Here is a 23,096-nt window from a genome sequence, read left to right on the forward strand (position 1 = left end):
AATTTCGGAACCGGCTCCGGATGGTAGGTCTGCCCATCAATATCCGGAGTCATTCGGAATCGTCCAGAATCGTTCGGAGTCGGCCGGAATCGTTGGGAGCCGGTCGGATTCGGAGTCGTCCGGAGTCGTCTGGAAGGGATTGAAGTCGGGGTCGTCTGGAGTTAACAAGGAAATGAAATGCCTGATCACAAGTTTATTAAACCGAACGGCTTCTGTTGATTCCGAGCGAACCTAAACCAAACCCATACTGTTCCTGACACCAATACATCACCTTTTCTGGTTCAAGAACTGCACATGATCTAATGCCGGTCCTGAATCTGGTTGCTGAACCTATGCCAGTCCAGCAAACGATACTGAACCCATACCGGCCGTGGAACCGATCATGAATCTAAACCGGTCCTTGCACTGATCATGAACCCATACTGTCCCTGGAACCTATCATGAATAGCACTAGCACTGGTATGGAGTGCTCGAACCTAACATTAACCCATATCGGTACCAAAACCTATCATGTACCCTTACCGGTACTAGAACTAATACCGAATCCATAGTGGACCTAGAACCTATCATTAACCTATACCGGTACAGCAACCTAGCTTAAACCGATACCGGTCCAGGAACCGATCATGAAGCCATACCGGTCCTGGAACCTATCATGAACCTATACCGGTACTGCAACCCCAAGTGCCACAAATCCACTAAACGACCACTAAACGGCTTCTAAACGACTCAAGCACTCTACCTAAACGGAATATAGAAAGACTTCGTTTAGCAGACGGCAAACGACTCATGCATTCTAAAAATAGCAAAAAAGCTGGTGGCGCCATCTGTTTGTGGGATACCCAACCAGTTGAGCTTCCTCGCTTGGAGGAGAGCTTTATCATTCCCTCTGTACTGTTGTATGGTTTCGCATTGAAGTTATGCATCGCTAGAACTAGAACGGCGATACGATTGTTTAAATACTAAACTCCAATGGATACCACCAGCACTGAAGCAAGTGAGATTTGAGTAATGGTCGTTGGTGTTGATACCCACGTATCTGACCACACGACCATTCAAATAGATTTTTGCTCGGAAAGTTAGAAGGCTATATAGGTCATGATAAGATGAAACTTGTCGAAACACATTGCAAGAAAAGGATAGCAATATAATGATGAGTTGTAATACGCCATCTATTGATCAAACCAATGAAGCTGTGGAGCTTTCGTTTTTTTTCTATGGATATTCAATTTTCCAGTCGTTTAAGCTTAATCTGTGGCGCTTGGGACCTAGCTTAAACCGATACCGGTCCTGGAACCTATCATGAACCAATACAGGAACTGGAACTGATACTGAAACAATAGCGGTACTGGAACTTATAATAAACCCATACGGGTCATGGAACCTATCATGATCGTATACCGGCCATGGAACCTATCATGAACCTATACTGGAACTTATCATGAATCCATACCTGAACTGGAACCTATCATGAACCCAAACCGATCCAGAAATAGCTCGAAATTGCATTTACTTTATAAAAACAGTATCTGGAACTGTTCCGGATTCGGATTCAGAGCGATGAATACTTGGTATGGGTTTGAAACCGATACAGTTCCAGTCTACAAACCATACCCGGTAGTACATGTGCAGCGTAGAAATAGCGTAGGAATAGAAGTAGAATTTGTATAGTGATAATAATAATTAATTGAATAATACAAAACATACCATCGCACAGTTGGGCTGTGCACTGTCGCCGCCGGACGTCAAACCGCAATCCACAATGGCAACATGCGCTGTGCCACATTTCAAACGGACCGTTACATTTGGTTTTAAAAGTTTATTGCATTTATTTTATTTTTAAACACTAGCTTACAGTCACAATTTTACGTACAATAAAGACAATTTTCATTTGGTATGCTTGACTTCGACATTAAAAACAGCTAAACGGTATAGAAACGAACCAACCAACCAATTCACTGCCGGCTGATCCATTCCCTCAGTTCCGCCACGTTGGTCAGTACGGCGGGAATGCCGTCGCCACAGCCAACGCCCCACGAAACGATGCCGACCAGGTAGTACCGTCCGTCCCGTTCACAGGCATACGGACTGCCGCCCGATCCTTGACAAACATCCGTCCCGTCGGCCGCCGCACAGACGAAGCTTTGGTGGAGCTTAAACTTGGAACCAAGCGTAGGCAAACTTTGGAGCTGCGTTTCGCACCGGTGGCGCTCGACCAGCTGTAGCTTGCTGTACTGCTGGATGCTTTGTGCCCGATTGCCTTTCGGGGAGCCACCCCATCCCGTCACGAAACAGTTGTCCGGGGGGATGTAGTCCGTGCCAGAGGGGCTGCTCAGACACACCGGTTCCACGTTCGCTACCGTGTCGTTGAACGGTTCGCTGAAGAACAGTAGCGCGAGGTCGTTGAACAGTGCGCCGGAGTAGTAGTTCGGGTGTACCAGGACCCTACTGACGGTTCGCTCCTGGTGTGGCAGCCGTTCCTGCGTGTGTCGCCGGTCCCAGTCGCCAGCGTACACAACGAACCGATTCGGGTGTAAGCGGTTGCTGGAAAGAATTAAAACAGTTAATGCTTAGCTTGTTTTCTTCCCTGTTTTCAATCCAGTCACTGTCAACCGGAAAAAAACATCATATTCCAGGCAACTACTTCCAGGCCTACTCGTGTAGCCTTCGCAGGTTTTTTACAGAGACTTCCTAGGGTTTTAACTTTTAAACATCGACGCACTATTGAGATGAAAATTAAGTTGAAATTTCAATTTCAATTTCAGTCCATTTCAAGTTTCTGGACTCGGAGTCCAGGTCCAATTGATTTTAATAACCCGATTTGTTTGGAATATCTGGAATATGGTTAAAGGTTTGGTTGAAGGTTGTGACCTATCTTAAAAAAAATGGATCCAAGAAAGATATATCTATCTACAGAGGTATATCTATCCTCTCATCAGGAGACAAAGTCTTTGAATGTGTTGTTCGCTCTAATCTAATGTTTTAGGCCCGCGCCAAAATAAGTCAGCAACAGCATGGGTCCATGCCTGAACGTTCAACAGTATCCAACCTCATGTAATTTTTATCCCAGGCCTATCGTACTCTTGGCGCGGGTTCACAATTGGATGTTGTCTACACCGATTTCAAGAGTGCATTCGATTCTGTTTCATAAATTCTTTGCTTTTAGCAAAAATAGATAGGCTTGGCCTTTCTGATTCCATGGTTAGCTGGTTAAATTCATATCTTACCAAAGCACCCTGGACTTTCTTTATTCTCGTCATTTTCCAATTCCTCCGGCTTACCTCAAGGCAGTGTGTTAAGCCCTCTACTTTTTTCTACTTTTCATCAGTGTTGTCAATTCAATACATCACTGTATTAAATTCAAAGAACACACTGAATATGTAATTGGTAAAGCTAAAAATCCCTAGGCCTCATATTCCGAGCAACTGCTGAGTTTACAGATCCACGATGTTTAAAATCGCTATATTGCTCCCTCGTTCGCCCTCACCTTGAATATGCTAGTGTCATTTGGGATCATCGTGGAATTGGTTTGAGTAACCGTATGGAAGTAATTCAAAAGAAAGTTTGTGGGCACTTACTTCGATACACAGTGAGCCGCTGTCACGACGACGCTTCGGTTGAGGAGCGCCCCTCCACAGTGGTACACGTACGAACCGTTCCGGATGAGCTGGTGGATGGCCACCGTCCAGGGGAACTCGCTGAATCCGACCGGTCCGGCCACGGCCTGACTGATACCGTCGCCGTCCTCCTCCTGGAAGAAGATGCGACTGCTGACGGAATGTTGCCGTCGGCCGCAGCGCTGCTCATTGCCGCTGCCGACGGCGGGCAGTGCTGTGGCTGCTTCAACCCGACCGGAATCGTTCGAGGCCGGCTGATCGACCGGCAGTGCGTTGCTTACGATGGGCTCGAACGTATCGGCCAGACTGTGGCTCAGAAGCAGATTGGACAGCTCCGCAAGCACGTTCGGATCATAGTTGCTTTCGTTCAGCGGGATCGGTTGAAACGGTACGGAGGCGGGCAGGACAGGCAGAATGGGATCTGAGTCGAAAATTAGCCCATCAACCGGCTCTAGCTTGGTGGAGGTCACCCCGGTACTGAAGACGGTCGCTGATGCTGTTGTTGTTGAGGTGGTGGTGGTTTTTTCGGGAGCGATAATTTGCGACCGACGGCAGCAAACACTTTCCGCACCGCAAAGTCCATCCCTGCGAAGAAAGGAATGGTTAACTCTATTCCAGGCAATCGGCTACACGGGTAGCCAAATCGTATTTGATTGCTTAATTCTCTAATTCTAGGAATCCGATTGACTTGAAATTTGGAATTTGTTTGTAAACTACAGCCATCTTTCTCTGATTTTTTTGTATAATTTTTGGAGTATATTGAACCTGTTCTATTTAGAATTAAGTTTTGCAGTACCCTTATTGGAGGCAACTGGGCTGCCCGGGTAGCCAGCGACTTTGGAGGCTTATAAATTTTGAGTGCCTTATCAAATATCGATGCAATATTGTGATGAAAATTGAATAAACAATGCAGTTTCCAAAACTGTGCATACATTCGTTCAACTCGCTACCGTTTTTATGCTATAACTTTTCAAAGTTCACAGGATATTTTTGAAAAAAAATAAATAATAAAACCAAATTGTTTTAGATTTTTTGTTTCAGAACTTTACACCATTTTCACAGCTAAATTGCTCTCACAGCTTAAAGAACTGTATTTTAAAAGTCTAACATATTTTTTCCGTTTTTTTCTATGAGTAAGTAAGGAGATAAAGGAGTTTCCATTTGAATAAAAACCGTTACAACACACCTGTCCTCATAATTTTAAATAAATACGCATTGTGACAAATGCAAAACTTCATAAAATGGTCTCTATTGGTAAGTTTTTTTTTTTTAAACAAATTGTTAAGAAACTAAATTCAAACATTGTGTGTGAATTTTATTCGATGTTGATGTCTGTCTACCAGGAAGGGTCATAATGTAACGGTTTTTATTGTAATGGAAACTCCTTTATCTTCTTAATTACTCATAGAAAAACATGTAAAAAAAATTATGTTAGCCGTGTAATATCCAGTTCTCAAAGCTATGAGAGTCATTTTGCAGTAAAAAATTAGTAAAATTTGTTAAAATATGTTTTTTTTAAATCCTTTCAACTTTCAAAGGCTATAACATAAAAACGTTTGCGAGTTGAACCAATCTAGGCACTGTTATAGAAACAACATTAGTTTATTCAATTTTCATCAGAATAATGCATCGATACTGGACAACGCATTGAAAAGTTATAAGCCTCCAACGTTGCTGGCTACCCGAGTAGCCCGGTTGCCTGGAATATGATGTTTTTTTTGTGGTTGCCAGTGTCAGGGTTAAATATTCACCAAGAGCAGTCGAATGTGTGTGCAAAGTGGTCGACATAAGCAGAACTGGTCTAATCGCTGGGCCTCGTGGATCCGCTGACACGGAGCGCCGCACGATCTGACAGCCGCCGTCACACTGTCACAGAGGGGGACTGACATTACGTCACACGCAGCGGCACGGTTTCTGGGATCGGACCGTGTGTTTAGCGAGGAGCGCAAAGTGCACTAGTGCTGAATGTGTGTGGCGTAAGACGATGAAAATTCAGCGAAAAGCACTGAAAGTACACGTGTGATAAGGGCAGCACCAGCAATCAACCGACCGTCGCTTCCACCTCGATAGAAACGGCAATCAGCACCGTGCGTCAGAATGGTACGTAGTGCCGGGGTTTTGGCCGGCCTTGGGAAGGCGGCCGTACCCGAGACAGAGTTCCGATTGAAGAGTTCCTCTCATTCTTACAGCATCAGCTGTACGCTGCAACCGGCAGGATGGTGCCGATGCTGCTGTCGCGCAGTGCGGCCCGACCCGTACCGAGTTCGCTGGTAAGTCCCTTGTGTAACCCCCGGTGCAGAGCGCGTACCTAACCAACTCTGCGATTTTTTCCACTCCCATCCTTGCTTTTCCAGCGTGCCTACTCGGCCCGGCGGCCCGGCTTCTTCAGCCAGGTGGTCGACAACATCAAGCAGGAGATGGAGAAGAACAAGGAGATGAAGGAGAATCTGAAAAAGTTCCGCGAGGAAGCGCAAAAGCTCGAGCAGTCGGACGCGCTGAAGGCGGCCCGGCAAAAGTTTAACACGGTCGAGTCGGAAGCGTCCAAGAGCAGCGAGGTGCTGAAGGAGAACCTGGACAAGGTGCGCGGTCGGCTGACGGAAGCGCTGGACGAGGCGGCCCGCACCGATCTGGCCCGCAAGGCGGGCAAGCTGGGCGAGGAGCTGGGCAAAACGGCGCGCGGCATGGGCGAAACGCTCGCCGAGAAGGGGCAGGTGATTGGGCAGTCCGGCGCGTTCCGGGGCATCAGCGAGACGGCGAAGGTGGTGCGGCAGGAGATGGACAACCAGAGCATCGAGGCGCGGGTGTACCGCAGCCCGGAGAAGCTGCGCAAGCGGGTGGAGGTGTCGCTCGCCTCCGATCCGTCGCGGGCGGTCGAGCCGAACGCGGAAGCGACCGGGGTCGAGCTGCACAAGGACAGCAAGTTCTACCAGTCGTGGGAGGACTTCAAGAACAACAACCAGTACGTGAACAAGGTGCTCACGTGGAAGATGAAGTACGACGAGTCGGAAAACCCGATGATCCGGGCGTCCCGGCTGCTGACCGACAAGGTGAGCGACATCATGGGCAACCTGTTCTCGAAGACGGAGCTGTCCGAGACGCTCACCGAGATCTGCAAGATCGATCCGAGCTTCGACCAGAAGCAGTTCCTGCGCGACTGCGAGAACGACATCATCCCGAACGTGCTGGAGGCGATCGTGCGCGGCGAGCTGGAGGTGCTGCGCGACTGGTGCTTCGAGAGCACGTACAACATCATCGCGACGCCGATCGCGCAGGCGCAGAAGGCCGGCTGCCGGCTCGACTCGAAGATACTGGACATAGAGAACGTCGATCTGGCGATGGGCAAGGTGATGGAGCAGGGCCCGGTACTGATCGTCACGTTCCAGACGCAGCAGATCATGTGCGTGCGGGACGGCAAGGGCGCGGTGATCGAGGGCGACCCGGAGAAGGTGATGCGGTGCCACCACGTGTGGGTGCTGTGCCGCGACCCGAACGAGCTCGACCCGAAGGCGGCCTGGCGGTTGATGGAGATGTCCGCCAACAGCACGGAACAGTTTGTGTAGGAGAGCCAGAGAGCGAGAACGAGAGCCCTGTAAAGTCATCCCCCGTTTCCCCCCCCCCCCCCTCCTCCCCGCAATGACTCGAGTCGCTAGTGTGAATGTGTGCGTGTGCAAAGGGGTGCCAACATAAAACATACCTTCAAACGGACATTCTGCGACAAACGTTCCTTTCTCAGCTGTGATCGCACGTTGTGTTCGCACTCCCTTTGCTCAGTGTGTGTGCGTGCGTGTGTGTGCGTGAGAGAGAGAGAGAAAGTGTTGGAATGCTTGCGTGCACTGGTGGCCAACCTAGAAGCTATAGCGATTTTGTATAGGTTTTTCGTGTGCAGGCGCCAAGCGAAGGCGCTACCGCCAACGTTCCCCCGGCCAATTGTCGGTAGTTGAAGCTGAACGGACCGACCCCGGGCTGAAGGATCGCGGAGAGTTGATCTTCCGCACCCGCATGTTTGAAGAGGAAAATGGTTCAAATGGAATATCTTACGTTATAGTGTTTAAAAAGGCTCATTCGATGCTGAACCACGAGCGCGGCATGGCGGATGGCAGTAGGCAATAAAGCGATGTAAAGGCCGGCGGTACGAACGAAAGGAAGGGTGCGTACGTGATTGCGTAAAGTACATCCAGAAATGTATTAGAAAAAAAAAACAAAACAGCGCGCCTACTATCAACTCCAGTTCATTTCACACTTCTCAATACAAATTCCCACCATCTCAACCAGCTCAATCAGTAACAGCGATCAGCACAATCTTCACCCTGCAACAATACTTGTTTGTGCTCTGGCACTGCTCTCGATGTGTCCAGCGCGTCTAGATTCCGATTGGGACGGACGGAGCACTACGCAAATAGAGAGATCGCATGAAATCGAGGCTCGGGGATTCACAGAAATGGTTTTTCAAAGGCCCAGTTTAAAGCCCAGGTATGCCCTAAAACTGTCGTTCTCGTTCAGTTGTTTTAGGATAGCGTAGGATTCATTATTTTGTTACGCAAATCATTGCATTCTGTTGTTGAGAAGCTAACCGATACTCTGTTTTCCTCAGATCCTCAGTTCGGATAGGAATTGGAGCTTCATGCCATAGCCTTGCTAGGCCCTATAGTGAGCTTGATGGCGTCCATGTGCTATCCAAAGCAGACAGGGATATTATTCGCGTAATTAAGACCAAACTTTAGCGAATACAATTATCATTGGCGATTTACAATAATTGCTTGTCGCTAGTCTGTACCTGGGAATAGTCCTTTACGCCGAATTATGAAGCTCGCTAGGGTTAGGGTAAGGTCGCGACTCGTTTAATGAATAGACAACAGTATGAGGCTCGTGTACAAATTGTAATACGATTTCTTGAAAATGGTAATGTACAGGTTGGTGATGGGTAAAATTGGCAAAAATCCGGAGACGACTCCGATTCGACTTCAATCATTTCGAAACCGACTCCGGGAGGAAAGGTCCGCCCAGCATTATCCGGAATCGTTCGAAGTCGTCCGAAGTCATTGGGAGTCGTCTGGAAATCGCCCGGAGTCGTTAGGAGTCGGCCGGAGTGGGCCTTCGAAACAAAGACCTGAATAGGAAGTATACGCACTAAGTGAAGGACAAAAAAACCAAACGAAATAAAATGTCTGATCATTAACACATTGTACCGGATAGCTCCAGTTGATCCCGACCGACTCCGATTGACTCTTGACGACTCCGTATATCTCCGACTCCGGTCGACTCCGGCCGACTCCAGACGACTACGGACAATTCCGAACGACTCCGACCCAGACGACTACGATTCCGGGCGGAACTGGTGGGTTCCATATTTCCGGATTCAGATTTCGTACTAACGCCTTAGTCGGATCTGAGTCGTGGGTGCGCTTCAGAGCGCACATCACTAATACTGATGCGCCTACACTTCATAGTGCAATGGGTATAAATGCTCCTTCTCGTTAATTAAGAGCACTGAGAGCATCCGGTGGAGCATTCCAGCATCAAATAATTCGAGAAATCAAAATTGTTTAACCTTAATAGGCAAACAATTCGCATTAATTATGAAAATTATGCAGTTTGTTGTTCGAAATTAGATTGCCGTTAGGGTTAGAAATGTCTTTGCAATTCGAAGCAGTCTGAAGGGTTTAAATTAGTGATAAAAAAGGAAGTTTTCATCCGGCATCGATTCCGGCTAGCTCCGAAGTTTTCTGGAATCGATTCAGGATAGTGGGTCCGGAATCAGTTTCCGGAATCGGCTCTGGAATCAAAATCAGTTTCGGAATTGGAGTCCGTTTCGTCATCCAAAATTAATCCAAATTTATTTGTAAATGATCTATTCTCATGAAGATTCCCGGATTGATTTCTCATGTGAAACTTATTATTTCAATTGATTGAAATGATTCTCTTTCCGGAGCTAATTCCAATTACGGAGTCAATTCTGATTCCAGAAATTCAATTAAAATTCCGTTTCCGGAGCCCCTAGTTCCCACCGCTAGTTCAAATGTAACGGATAACTGAGGACAGCAAGCAAGCTGACTAGAACCTTTCAAATGATGACTAGAGTAAGTTAGTAAATTACAAAAAAATGAATCTCCCAAGTAAAAGTAGATCTCCAAGACTGGGTGCATTCGCTTTAAAGTTAAGCGAAGTTTTATAAGATACCGCCACCATAGAGTACCTGTGATACGCTCGAGAATGTGACGAAGGAGACACTTTGCATGTAATGAGATTATGCATGCATAAGTTACCTTTCCAGATATATCATCTACAGAACGGGTTGCTAGGATTAGGGCTAGAAGAACGAATTGATGTGGCCTCTGCACATCAAAGTTTAAGGGTAGGATGTTCAAGTAGCACCAGTGGGACAAGAGGTCAAGAAGTAGGCTTTGGAGTGAGGATTCAGTCGCGTTTGAAGAACATTTTTTGGATGCTTTTTAGACGATATGAGATCTTTTGGCATTCTTGGAAGAGAAACGGTTCCTAAAGAGGCTGAGATAGAACTCAAATCAGCCGGCTAGATTTTGACAGAGAAATCCGGACACTTGTACGATCAAGGTCTCAAATTCCAGCCTGCATAACACAACACAACGCTCATATATACCACCAACTCCACCATTCATTTGATGGCCTTCACCACTCGCTTTGGTAGTAATGATTTTCTTTGCCACAGTGCAATCATTCGGACACTCGGAAGGCCCACCGTGCTCGAGGACACGTACACGCACTCACAGCCGCACCGGAAACGGCACGTGAGGCACACACGGTGAGAATTTTAATACGCCAATAACGAGCAGAAGCAGCAGCAGCAGCAGCAGCACGTCATCAATTCCAATTCGATTGATCGTTCGCTTGATTAGAAGCACCCCCGAAGGGGGAATTCCCCGGGGCCCAGCCGAAAAGGGCAACCGCGCACCCCGGTGACACTGGCTTACCTCCCGGTCGGTTGATTGTTGCAGCGACTGAGCGGCACGCAGATGCAGTCCGGCGAGTCGCTGTCGGCCAGCGAGTTGCCGCCGACGCGCACCTCGTCCAGCGCCGAGTCCTTCGTAATGACGATCGCCTTCACGTCCTTCGTCTCCCGCAGCGCTTCCGCCTGCTTCAGCAGGTTGGCGTTCATCCACCAGAAGCTACCGTCGAGCTGGGCGGCGGCCGGGACGGCGACCGCCAGCACCACTATCAGCATCGCGCGCCAGAGCGCTCCGTTGCGCGAAACCATTCCGGCGTTTGATAAGGCGCCCGAGATGAGCGGCAGGATTGAAGCACTTTCACCAATACACGCACACACACACACACACACTTGCGGGATCACTGTTTGCGTCTGTTGCTTGCGTATGCGCGATTACAACCCGATACTGAGATCTCGGCCACGAGCCTGGTTAGCGCCGCAGCTCAAGCGCGCGTGTATTTTGCTTGCGCAAACTGCAGCCAAACGATGAATGCGTCGCGAGCAGCGCGGTACAAACGATTTTTATTCTTTGCGCGATGCGATTCCGCAGCCGAAGAACTGGCGCTGCATGTGGTGTGGAGCGTGTGGCGCTGCGCTGATAGTTTGTGAGTGAGTGAGCTCTGCTCGCTCTCACTCGCTCTCTCGCTCTCTAGGCGCTCTTTTCGAATGTCTGATTGTGGGTGAAGGTTATGAGCACGCGCGCGCTCGCTATGCTGCGATTTGGCGCTCCCTTATGCAACTGGACTCGCTATTCCACAAGCGGAGAGCGTGGTCGAATTTCTTCGCAAAGTGATTGCATTTGTCCAGGCCCGGGGTTGGACGATCTGCCGTTTGGTTGGTGTCGCTTGTACAAAGTTCAAGGACCGGCCGCTGGTCTAACCTACAAAAGCAGTCGTCGGCCACCGGTGCGTCGTGATTTGTGTGCCCTTGGCTGGCGTCTTCTTCCAATCGCCAGCGACACATCCTTATGTTTATGCGCGCCTTCCGTTATTTTTAAACTGTGACCAGCTTGCGCGCTTTCGTTGCGGCCACTGACCTCTCGGGTGACCGGATGGACCGGATGCGTACGGGCAAGGCCGCGACTGGCCGACTGGAGCTGGTTCGGCTGAGTCACCGCGTGGCCTCGACATTGCGCTGCGTCTTGGCGTTCGCTTTTCTGGGATTTTCCCAACACGGAACGCAACGCTGGTGAGTGGTGTGTGTAGTTTGGTGATTAGTAGTTCTTGCCATGGTTACGCGTTAGTTCCGTTAACGGTCGGATTGGGTGAACCCCGTCACGCGTGGGAAGGGATGGTAAAGGTCAGCAAGGCGTAATGGGTATTGCTGGAGTTAGTGTGCCAAGTGAGCTGTAATTGGCCCGACGGTGTGGCGGTGTGTGTGCTCCAAATTCTTTTCCACTAACAAGCGTTGCTAGCGAGACCTTTTGCCAGGTGCGCTGGCCAGATGCGAGGAATGCAGAATGGCATTGGGACCTATTCGGAATCAAATCCGTGCCGTGCCGAGAAGCTGCAAAAATGCTCCACTCCAGTAAACAATGAGGGGCTACTGATTGACGTCTTTTTGCCGTGGTAAGACATTTTAGCTGTTATTGATGAAATTGAATAGATATTAATAACATCTTTTAAGTATCTATTCCAGGTGCAATTATATGTAGGTGGAAATGAGAAATGGAGAAAAAAAACTGAGTTACAAAATTAAAATCTGAACATCGAACTGGTTTGTAAGTAAAAGCTCTAAAATCCTGTACTGAAGACTCGTACCATTGGATACAAATTTCGTTGGAAGTCCTTATTGGAATCTGGCAAGTTCTTCAGAAATTTTGCGAAATGACGCTAGGTCCTAAGTTCACCGTTAATCGGCTTTAGCGTGGTTTACTTTTTATGAGCTGGGAAGGACCTAAGTCTGAGGACCACAGATTGGATTTCCCGATCTAATAATCAACATCACTCTTGAATGACTCATGCGGAATGCAGATCTCTTACGGACGATTTTAATCCATATGCTCAATTTCTAGGCATCATAACACATTGGTCGCGATGCAGCTAGAATTTGATTCGATTCGATAGGATTTGATGTCTAGGGTACGGCTCGATTGGGAAGCAGTATATCTGTGTCCAGAAACGGATATGCATTGTTGAGGTGAATCGACCTTACTCCCAGTAGAGATCTAGAGATCTTCGAGTGTAGCATTCGTAGGATGTAACATGCCGTGGGATGAATTCCAGACATCCTCACGGTTCAGAATGGTGCTCCATTACAATGTCTTTGATCCGTGAGTATGCTTTCGCCACGCAGTCATGGATTGGGTTAGTTTGAAGAATTGGAAAACGACCCGGTAATGTCGGACTGACGGACGGACTGACCTGGTGGGCAGTCCAAAATTATCCATCCACATTATACATTATTCCACAACATCTTAATTTTGATGCGATAAAGACTCTTCCATGATTTATTACTTGATTGGAAATTGGAAATTCCTATTGGAAATAACCAGAAAGGACGTCAGAAAAAAGGAGTTTAAAGGATGATCTTAATTTGTTAGAAAATTTGATTCCAAGGATCTAATCCGAAGCAGCTAGCTGGTAGAGCCTGGTTACTGGTCAACAGTCAAAGAACATGTCCAAATGTAACCGGATTAAATCTTCCTTACATCTTTTTGGCTTTTGCTGACATTGAATACCATATTCAAAAAACCGTTAGATCCTCTAGAATATCTGTCACACATTCCGTGACCCTCAACTCCAAAGTGTGCTAAGACAAAGACCAATGCAAAGCTCTCGATAACGTCACTATTTGTTCGACGCATTCGAGGCCATACTCGAAGCCAATCTCGTTCAGAATTGAGGTTCAAAATAGGCAGCAATCCATTGGCATTACACTAGGAGAAGGCACTGGGATTTTTCTCGTAATTTTGCTTCGTTTGCGTAACAGCTTCCTTGTTGGAGCTCAAAAAAGTGAACCATGCTGAACCAAGTTATTGTCAATTATGTTCAATTAAACAGTTTTCATACCGCCTGTGTGTAATTACCGGTACGCTCTGAAGTGCCTGGGAAGCTTTGCTTGATTACCAGGAACCTGGTTAACCAGGAATGCAAGTAGCTGAGCATTGAGGCAGGAATTTCACCTTCGCTCGAAATTTAGTTGGAAAGCAAGATTATTAACATAGCATTTGGTAGCAAAGGGAGAAGACTATTAACATGCGGCAGGACTTTAACCTTTCCATTGACGAGGATCAAGCTTCACTCTGGGTGTGTGCGTCCGTGCGTGCGTGTGTGTGAATATTTCAAAGATGGAAGGCACCATTAGCACTGCCCCCCATGGTGGCGCTATTGCAATTGATGTAAATGAAACCATCCTGGCGGAGCTTCAATCAAAATTATTCCATTGTATTAATATCCATTCCAGGAACGCGCCACGTCCGTGCCGGGCTCCCTACTGCCCCGCGAAACGAATATGCGTGTTGCACACGTATCACAGCGCACACATCAGAAGAAGCAAAAAAAAATAAAAAAAATGGCTCCACGCCCAGCATACCGCAACGAGTTTCTTGTTCTGACATTAATTTCCATTTGTGTTCCGGCCTGTGGTAGGCTGCCCATTTTCCATCCTGCATCCTTTATCCATTATCGTGCGTCTCTTTTTTTTTTTTGTTCTGTGGCCCTTATTCCTCTCGCGGGTTGCCGTTTTGCCCGGGTCAGCCTCGGGTCAGGCAGCTCCGTATGCAGCGGTCGTAAATTAGTGTGCGCTGAAAGCTCGCGTTACGCAGCTCTCTAACGCTCGCCGCTTCACGCTCGACGGGAGCGGCAGAAGGGCCTCCGGTGTGCGATGGCTGCACGCTGGCGCGATCTAAAAACGGCCGGCGCTCGGGTTCGCGACCAGTGGAGTCGAATTAAGCATAAAACCCGTGCGGCGAATCGTAAATACTAATCTCGCTTACGCCCATTTGCTCGTCCTTTATTCCTTTTTCCTGTTTTTTTTTTCTTTTTTTTTTGCTTCAACCCCTTTCTCTTCCCAGGCATGCAGCAGACAGGCTGTGCGTGCGGCGGGAAGCATGGTTCGCACAAAAAAGCGCACACATATGCGGGTCGTCGCCGCCCACCTTTTCAACCCGGAACGCCATTTTCAACAGGTGCGTACAATGTACCGGAGCGTGGAAAGGGTAGTGGGGGTGGTCGGTGGTGGTGCAATATATCTGGCACGATAGCGCAAGCATGGTCTGGTAATATGTTTTAACGGCAACGGCAATGACTTTCCCAAAACCCTCCACGGTGGGATGGTGTGGGAGAAGTTTTAAATCATTTTCCACCGGCCACCGTGCGAGCCTGCACCTCGCTTGCGAACAGCTTGCCATCGTGGCAAACCCCCCGCTCCTCTCTACCCCTTCTTCCATTGCATGTCCTGCAGTCCCTGGGTGCTAATTACCTGGCTGCGTGTGAGAAAACAATAGATTTAATTAAACTCAATAATCGCCAACTAATTGGAATCCACATGTGTGGGTGGGTCGGGGAAAACTCGGGCGAAATCCTTTCGCCCTATCCCGCCCTATGTATCGCGCAGCCTCGCTCTGGCGTGCGGTGTTTTATTTGCGTGCCCGCAAACGCAGTATCTCACCAAGCGTTGAACAAAAAAAGAAAAAAAAAAAGAAGCCCCGAGCTCGTCCACTTCGAGAGTCGGCCTAGTTATTATGGCTCGGGTACAGGCGGAGCGCGCTGCAGTTAGCCTACCTTGCAGGCGCACACGTACACGAAACGGCGATGCGATGATGATTTATTTTCATCGGCACAGTGGGACAATTGTGTGGATGCGCGTGGACATATGAGTTTTTTGAAGAATTTAATTTTCATATTTGTTTTTCAAAATAACCCGTTGACCATGAACAATACAAAAATTAACAAAATTATTCGATTGCATACTTGTCAGGCGCTTAGCATTTTCTAGCTACTGAGGGCGCTACAGTGAAGAAGGACAAAGGTACTGTAAACTGAGTAGTATGTAGATGGAAAAGGGAATGGACATTCTTTTCCGAAGCTAAACAGTCTGCTCTCAAGATACGCAAGTCTTCGCTTGCGTGGATAAACAGCGGTTTCAAAATTACAATAAAAATGTTCAAATTTGACATCTAAAATACCTTCAAACCACAAATTTAATGGATATTAAATGAATATAAAAGACAAAAAAAAGATAACTTTACCGTTATCCCAGGCGTCACAAAGGACTGGAAAATTACTTAAGCTTGAAGCACTGGAAAATCATATAACCATAGAAAAAAAGAAAGTTCCATAGCTTCACTGGTTTGCTCAACAGATGGCGTATTATAACTCATCATTATATTGCTGTCCTTTTCATGCATTGTCTTTAGCATCTACTTTTACCTAAATCATGGCCTAAAATAGTATTGGATGTTTTCGAGCAAATTGTTTGAAATTACGGTCTGAGACACATGGATATCAACACTATCGACAATTAATTCAATCGCTCCTCCTCGCGTGGTTCTCTACTGTTGATCCAGTCTACCATCACTCAGCCAACAGATGGTGCCACCACCAAGCATTGGTGTTTTTAGAATTGTTCCAGTTTCGTTTAGGCTGAGTTATGTAGACTAGTGATGGGTAAAGTTGGCAAAAATCCGGAGTCGCATCCGATAAATTCGGTATCGACTCCGGAAGGTAGGTCCGCCCTGCATTATCCGGAGTCGTTCGGAATCGTTCGGAGTCGTCCGGAGTTGTTCGGACTCGTCCGGAGCCGTCCGGAGTCGTCCGGAGTCAGAGTCGGAGGAAATGCCTGATCACAAGCTCATTAAACCACATGACCCCTTTTCACTCCGACCACTCCGATTCCGCTCGACTCCGAGGACTCTAAACGACTCCGGACGACTCCGACTCCGAAGACTCAAAACGACTCCGGACTAACATTAGTCAGAGTCGGATCGGAATCGTGGGTGCGCTCCAGAGATAAACAATTATGATTATTAACAATTAACAAATAAACAATTCGTGTATTATACCTATATATACCAGCAACACTCGTCGCATTTGACACAACTGCCGTCGATCCTGGTTTTGTGCCTTTTTTCTAAAAGCCTTGATGGCCAAATGTTCTACATGACGATACCCTCCTTTACACCCACTTTGGCTTATATTTCAGCTAACTGAGTAACGTTATGGCCGCTTTACAAGTTTATTCTGAGGACCTGTCCCCACCATTGATTGAGTAATTTTCATATTTATTACTTATTTTGTATGGATTTTAGACGGGCTCGGTGCCGATAAATCGTGACATGTGAGAAACGGTCAGGTCAATAAATCGTGCCTTACTCGTGCCGCCACAGATTAAGCTTAAACGACTGTAAATCTAATACGATTGCTCAAATCTCACTTGCTTCAGTTCTGTTAATTTTCATTAGAGTTTAGTATTTAAACAATCGTATCGCCGTTCTAGTTGTAGCGAAGCATAATTTCAATGCAAAACCAGAAAACAGTACAGAGGGAAAGAGACAGCTCTCAAAGCGAGGAAAGCTCCACTGTGAGGACTATCGCACCAACAGATGGCTCCACCAGCCATTTTTTTTTTCCTATTTTTAGAATGCATCAGTCGTTTACCGTCTGCTAAACGAAGTCTTTTAAGATTACTTTTTGGGTTGAGAGCCTTGTAATGAGAGCTCTGTAATGATAGATGAATTTCAGAGAAAGCATTTGTTGAAGCAGGATGTGTTTAAGTATTTATGCATATTTACGTTTGTATTCATTTTGCAGTGCGACCAAAGCCTAGCATAAGTAGATAGGAAAAGAGAAAAAGAAACACTTAACGAAATGTTCTTTGAAATTAATGCTTTTAATTACATTTGTTTTCGGTCCATCATCCCGAAATGTCCATCACTTGTCCCACCGTGCGTGCGTAGTACAACTGTACAACCCCCGGTCGCTCTCCACGCGTGTGTTTGATATGTTTTATCCGATTGTGATCATTGCGCTCCAAACCCCAGTCCCCCCCCCCCCCCCCAGCCAGATGTAGGCAGAGTCATCGACGGGCGAATTGGTTTTTTTGGGGTAAATTGGGAAATTGATTTGTGGTGCACGCGAGCATAAAGTAAGCAAACAAGTGACTAAAATTTATTGCCGAAATGTGTTGAGCCTGAAATTGGGACGACAAAAAAAGTCTTTGCAGCGTGAGTGAAATTTTGAAACAACCAGCTCAACCAACACGGCTGAGAGTCAGCCGTCAGTGGAGGGCCAGCCGACGAGACAAAGCAGCTACTAAGACGAGCCTAAGTGTGCTGGGGGATTGCGATTGGTGATTGGTGAAAGATATCCAGCTATCCAGTGGCGGACTGTTGGGGCTGCCGTTGTTGTAGCTTTTCTTTCTTTTCAATTTACGCTATCATGCATATTACAACACGACGTGCTGCCTTTGCTTGGGTTTTTTTTTTGTTGTTGCTCTACTAGCGTAACAAAAAACAACACACAGAGAGAGAGAGAGAGGATGCTGCGGTAGGCGTACGCATACCACGGTCACGGGAAATTCGCCGTCTTGCATAATTAACTATAGTTCCAGTTGGCTTGTAAGCTCCGGTAGTGGTCCCGGCCAGGCCCCGCGTCAGTATGCAGAGGATGTTGCTTTTGCTCCTTTTTTCTTCTCTCTCTCTCTCTTTCTCTCTCTTTTCTGTCGTGTTTGGTACACACCACGGAGTCTACTTACCGGTGAGCGGAAGTCGAGCCGATGTGTGGGCCCTGACGCGGTGCAAGCACACCCTCGGCACCGTGCGTGCATTCACTTAACCTTTATTAAAGCCGGCTCGGCGTGCGGAACGAATCGATTGTTGTTGCTTGCGGATGTGTGAAAGGGGCACGTAAGAGCAGGCAGAGGGTGAAGAGATAACTGTCTTCTTTTTTTTTTCTATGCTAGAAAAAACTTTTAGGTTAAGAAAGGACGAGGCGTGTTCTTTTTTTGTGTGTGTCGCTTTTCCCACTTCCCAAGATGTCGGTCGCACGGGGAGAAAAGATAGCTCCCTTTCTTTTCACAATTTGCCTCACACACACACACACACACACACACACACACACACACGCACTCAGAGACGGTCATAGATCTGCAACTCTTTCCTTTTGTTTGGCGGCGAAGAGGCCTTCCCTGTCGGCAAAAAGGGGCACGAAACGTTTTGTGATAAGCTGTGATGCTGATGACAGTTCGCCCGAGTGGTGGTGGTGGTGGTGGTAGCAAATTATTTTCGCATTTCCTCCCTGACACTACCCTTCCGTAGCTTTGCTTCGCATAAATATGTGTGTCTGTGTCGTTGAATTTCGTTTTTCGCGCTTTCATTTATCATGCGAGCGTCACCGTGGGTAGTGTTGGGAGATTCGGGATTCGGAAGATTCGCGAATTCAATCCGTAGAAAGATTCGATCGGATCGGATCCCGTTTGTAGGATTTGAATCCCTGAAAGAGTCCTTTGCGATTGGGATTCTGATTGGGATTGGGACTGCGATTCGATTGGGATTCTGCTTGCGATTCTGATTGCGAGCAGCTTAATCGTTTCGAGCCGCCGTTTTCCCACCCGCAAACGAAAGTGACACTTTCGGGGAAGCTTCCCCTACTATCCAGCCCTTGCTCACCCAACCATCCTTTTAAACCGCCCCGGAAATAAGTAAAAAAAAAAAACCCGTTCGCGCACGTTCAAAGTACAAACATCATATGATCTTTATTTCGAGTGTTTTCTTCTTCTTCTACTTCGTTCTCTCATCTTCACACACGCACACTTGAAATATCCAGTAATCTAGGGATATTCACAGGAAATGTGTGTGTGTTTGGATGTGCTTTTTTTTTGCTTGCCTGTTTTCCCAATAGTGGATTTTTGTTCTATTATTCTTCCGTTTTTTTTCTGTTTTCTGTCCTTTTGTTTTTGCGCATTTGGCTACACTAACAACATTTAAAATACTCCAACGATCAAAGATGGATGGGCAGGAACCGGAGTGGGGATTGTGGGCAACCACCGTGGCAATGAAGGGCGGGAAGGGAGAATTGGAAAGATGCTTAACAATGGATAGGTCTCTAAACTCCGCTCGCCGAGTCATTCCAAACTCGCTGCAGCGCTACTAAAGGACCGTTGAGTGTGAAGGGAACCACAGAGCAGTGTGTGTGTGTGTAGGAAATGGAAAGGGATAAAGGGAAGGGAGGGAACGGGATAGTTAAAATTACCAGCTCTGTGATTACATTTGATTACACGCACACACAGAGTCATCTCTGCGTGAGTGGAGGAGACACACGATAATGTCGCTAATTAGATCATTCGTTTTCTTTTCCCTTTTTGTTTACTAACTCTATCCCGCTCCTGCCTGCTTTTACTAGGTTGCATTGGCTAAACGTTGACGGCGAAGAAGATCCGTTTTTATCTCCACTCGCTTTCTCTCTCTCTCTCTCTCTCTCTCTCTCTCTCTCTCTCTCTCTCTCTCTCTCCTCGATTTTGCATCTCGTATTGTGTGTAAAAGTCTCTTTAAGTCGCTCGTACTCGTGTTTGGGTCATTTGTTGAGCCGCTGATTGCTCCACCTTCGCTTTCCTTCCACAATCGTCGCTCCCCTTCTCTCGCTTTCAGCTCGTTCTTTGGAAATGGAAGCGTTACAAATGGCTCCTGGGCAGTACACGGAATGAATTATCATCTCACACCAACAACAACAACAAACAACAACAGCCACAAACACAAAACTCGGTTGTTCTTTCCCTTTCCTTTCTTTCTCTTGGCTGCCCTTCCCTATGACACACGCTAAAATCACCTGTTACGTAACCGCTATAGCCGTTACCCGGCGTTAGGTGTTACGTTACGAAATAGTAAAAACCGGGGCCACTACTACCACTACCTGGCATCGCGCCGTGGAAACCATCGCGCACACACACTTACTGGCTCACCGTAGGCGGCGCGTTGCCTTCGCCACCCTTTTCAGGTTCGGCTCCGTTCGGCTGCATCGTCGGCGTCGCGTCGGCCGCACCATCCCGAACCTCCTCCGATTCTTCGGGCGTTGGCTCGAGCGTCCCGCCAGCCGCACCACCGCCGGACGGTCGCATCAGCGTGATAAAGATGGACCCGCGCACGATGCGCATCAGCTCGATGACCTGCGCCGTCGGCAGCGATTCGACCGACTCCTCGTTGACCTGCCGTTTTGAGGGGTGGGGGTGGGGGAGGGGGGTTTGCAGTGTTAGGTTCTTGTTCGGTGTTTTGCTTCACTACCACTACCACTACGCAACCACTTACCATGATCAGTATGTCGCCCACGCGCAGCCGACCGTCCCGTGCTGCCACGCTGTCCCGGTAGATGGCGCTGATGACGGTGCGCACCGTACCGTTGCTGGCCGGTTCCTGCTGCAGGCTGAAGCCGAGCCGACTGTTCCATCCCTTGTTAAGCTCGACGGTGAAAATCTTGGGGGTTGGGGGGGGGGGGAAGATGTTAGTATAGGGTGGGGGAGGTTCCTTGTGGGTGTGTCGGCGTTACCTGATTCCCTTCACTGTCCGTCCCGCAGCTCGCGTTCAGATCGAACAGTTCGCGCTCCGTGGTCGGGGTGGCGGTGCTGAGCGTTGTCCCCGCCGTCGCTGCCAGGCTCGAGTCGTCCGCGTCGGGCGTTGCCAGCGCGTCGTCCTGCTGGTCGGGCGTACCGCCGTCCGCGGGGTTCGAGGGTGCTTCCCGCTCCCCTTCCTCGCCCAGCAGTGTTGCTCCCTTCCACTTCATTAGACTTTTCTTGCCTGGCGGTGGTCACAGGGGCGCGAGAGGAAGAGAGCGAGAGAGAGAGAGAGAGAGAGAGAGAGAGAGGAAGGGAGGAAGAGAGGGAGGGAGAGAGAGAGAATAGAAGAAAAAGGAAAAAGAAGAAAGAAAAGGGAAAGAGAAGAAAGAGAAAACGAGGAGGAGACAGAAATAGAAGAAAGCGAGAGAGCGATAAAGAGAGATAGAGAAAATAAGAAGGTGAATAGAGCAAGAGAAGAGCCAAAGCGATAGAAAATAGAAAGAGAAGAAAGAGAGAAGAATGAAAAGAGAAGGAAGCGAGAATGCAAGAAGAAAGAAAGAGAGAGAGAGAGGTAACAATAGAAAAGACAATAAGAAGAGCGATGGAGACAAAACACAGATAAGAGAAGTAGATATATAGAGATCAAGTAATATATACAGAGAGAGCAAGGCAGCACGTGAGAGAGAGAAAGAGAGAGAAAGCGAGAGAGAGAGAGAGAAAGAGAGAGAAAGAAAGAGAAAGAGAGAGAGAGAGAGATATTATGTAAATTTCATTTGTGACAGATAAGCATGTTTTGGTCTTAAACAGTAACGCTACGCTTTTGAAAATGTAACGCATGTCAACCATCTCATCTTCAGAAGATATTTTTCCACTTTGTATAACATTTTAAACACTTTCAGATTATACAGGATCTGGAACAAATACTATGACCTCCTTCTAAATTCAGATCTAGAATATGTGTCAGGTAAGACTGGAACAGAGAAGTAGGATGCCAAACAGGGTTATAAACCACCAAAACCAGTGTTTTTATATAGTTGATGTGCTTGATACCAGTGGCATCAAGCTTAATTTTGAGGAAAATTGGGAACTGTCAGAACTCAACAGACTTTGGAGCCCAACAATTGAGGCAAGAATCAATCATAACTTCAAGGTCTTAGGTAAGGATATCCAGGATGATATGTTTTTCTCAGACACAACTGCCAAAACTGTGATCGAGATTTGAGCAAGACTTCTCTAGGTATTATTAAGGGAACTATGATTGAGTTAACAAACGGAGGCTTTGGAGGAGAAGCTAGAATGATGGACCTACAAGCATATAGGTAAAGAAACTATGTTGGAATCGATTATTGGTAGCTATACCTCAGACTGATACTCTCTACAGAGTCATATGCCTAAGTAAGACAAGGGACCTAAGGGGACTGGGTAACTAAAACAAGCCTTGATTTGAACCTGAACATGTACCCGTCAAGCAGGAACCAGAATCTAAAACTGGGGATTGCTATTGACTTGCTCTGCTTACCTCCACGTTCGACCGCATCGACCAGCTCGGCGGCACCGACCCGGGACGGCACGTTCACGGACGAGTAGAGGGGCGATTTGTGCGCAAAGTGCTGCACGTAGATCGCCTCCGTCTGGTCGCTGTCCTGCAGATCCTGCTCGGTTTTGCACGCCACCAGGAAGGTTTCGCACGGCAGCGAGACGAAGTTGGGCCCGTCCGGATCGGGCCCGGCGAGCCCGGGCGTGCCCGGCCCGGCCAGCCCGTACCGTAGCGGCGCGTCCAGCGCGGCCCGGTCGAGCTGGTTCAGCTGCTGTACGGTGGCGCCCCCACCGCCCAGCTGGAACCGGGCGCCCGCCTCAAGATCTAGGAATGTGGGGCGCGGTCTTGGTCCCTGTTCGCCACCCTGCTGCTGCTGCTGCTCTTCGCTGGCGACGATGGCATCGATCTCCTCGTCCCGGTAGTACGCTTCATCCAGATTGTCTAGAGCTGTTTCGGGGTGAGGTAATCAAGGGGAAAGTAGTGAGCTAGAAGCGCA

General features: G+C 47.8%; 3 protein-coding genes across 7 annotated transcripts in view; 1 reads left to right on the forward strand and 2 right to left on the reverse strand.

The window, feature by feature from the left end:
- Positions 1-1,804: 1,804 nt before the first annotated feature.
- On the reverse strand, positions 1,805-12,002 carry LOC1271969 (phenoloxidase-activating factor 2). Its single transcript, XM_310831.6, has 3 exons — positions 10,565-12,002; positions 3,579-4,202; positions 1,805-2,544 (listed from the first exon to the last, which is right to left on the reverse strand). The coding sequence occupies exons 1-3, from the start codon at positions 10,846-10,848 to the stop codon at positions 1,956-1,958; spliced, it is 1,497 nt and encodes a 498-aa protein (XP_310831.6). The 5' UTR covers positions 10,849-12,002; the 3' UTR covers positions 1,805-1,955.
- LOC1271968 (mitochondrial import inner membrane translocase subunit TIM44) lies at positions 5,415-7,758 on the forward strand. The gene is made up of 3 exons (XM_310830.5): positions 5,415-5,717; positions 5,807-5,887; positions 5,972-7,758. The coding sequence occupies exons 1-3, from the start codon at positions 5,715-5,717 to the stop codon at positions 7,175-7,177; spliced, it is 1,290 nt and encodes a 429-aa protein (XP_310830.4). The 5' UTR covers positions 5,415-5,714; the 3' UTR covers positions 7,178-7,758.
- Positions 12,003-19,246: 7,244 nt separating the features above from the next.
- The window catches only part of LOC3289648 (uncharacterized), a 139,870-nt gene continuing 136,020 nt past the window's right edge, over positions 19,247-23,096 (reverse strand). For all 5 annotated transcript variants that reach the window (XM_061657777.1, XM_061657751.1, XM_061657763.1 and 2 more), the window contains 4 exons: positions 22,583-23,047; positions 21,057-21,304; positions 20,819-20,983; positions 19,247-20,718 (listed from right to left, as the gene is read on the reverse strand). In XM_061657777.1, the coding sequence (XP_061513761.1) occupies positions 20,464-20,718; positions 20,819-20,983; positions 21,057-21,304; positions 22,583-23,047 (1,133 nt within the window). In that variant the 3' untranslated portion in view covers positions 19,247-20,463. The remainder of the gene's footprint in view (positions 20,719-20,818; positions 20,984-21,056; positions 21,305-22,582; positions 23,048-23,096) is intronic.

The sequence above is a fragment of the Anopheles gambiae genome, chromosome X, assembly GCF_943734735.2.
Source record: "Anopheles gambiae chromosome X, idAnoGambNW_F1_1, whole genome shotgun sequence".
NCBI lineage: Eukaryota > Metazoa > Arthropoda > Insecta > Diptera > Culicidae > Anopheles > Anopheles gambiae.